Source organism: Octopus bimaculoides, unplaced genomic scaffold (assembly GCF_001194135.2).
Source record: "Octopus bimaculoides isolate UCB-OBI-ISO-001 unplaced genomic scaffold, ASM119413v2 Scaffold_193594, whole genome shotgun sequence".
Taxonomy (NCBI): Eukaryota; Metazoa; Mollusca; class Cephalopoda; order Octopoda; family Octopodidae; genus Octopus; species Octopus bimaculoides.
In genome coordinates, this window is record NW_026366615.1 from 4,004 (window position 1) to 4,275 (window position 272).

At 30.1% G+C, this 272-nt stretch overlaps 1 protein-coding gene across 2 annotated transcripts in view; it reads right to left on the reverse strand.

The window, feature by feature from the left end:
• Positions 1-272, reverse strand: part of LOC128251448 (uncharacterized) — a 9,590-nt gene that overhangs the window by 3,260 nt on the left and 6,058 nt on the right. For both annotated transcript variants that reach the window (XM_052978290.1, XM_052978291.1), the window contains exon 2: positions 1-74. In XM_052978290.1, coding sequence (XP_052834250.1) covers positions 1-74 — 74 coding nt within the window. The remainder of the gene's footprint in view (positions 75-272) is intronic.

A 272-nucleotide genomic window follows, 5' to 3' on the forward strand; every position in this document is an offset into this window, starting at 1 on the left:
GCCAAATTTCATCTTTAGTAATTCCTCTTTGCACAGTGCAGTTAATAGTAAATACTTCACTACTTTTCTCTGAACTGAAACAGAATTTTTAATAAGATTTAGAAATCATAATTAGTGAAAATAACAGCAAATATTTTTATTACATGACAATCTAACTGATTTTAATGAAGGTCTTGTCTTAGTAACAAAAATCAAAATTTCACCCTCATATAACACTCAACAGATAAACGTGTGTTTGTGCTTTCTCTCTCTCTCTCTCTCTCTCTCTCTCT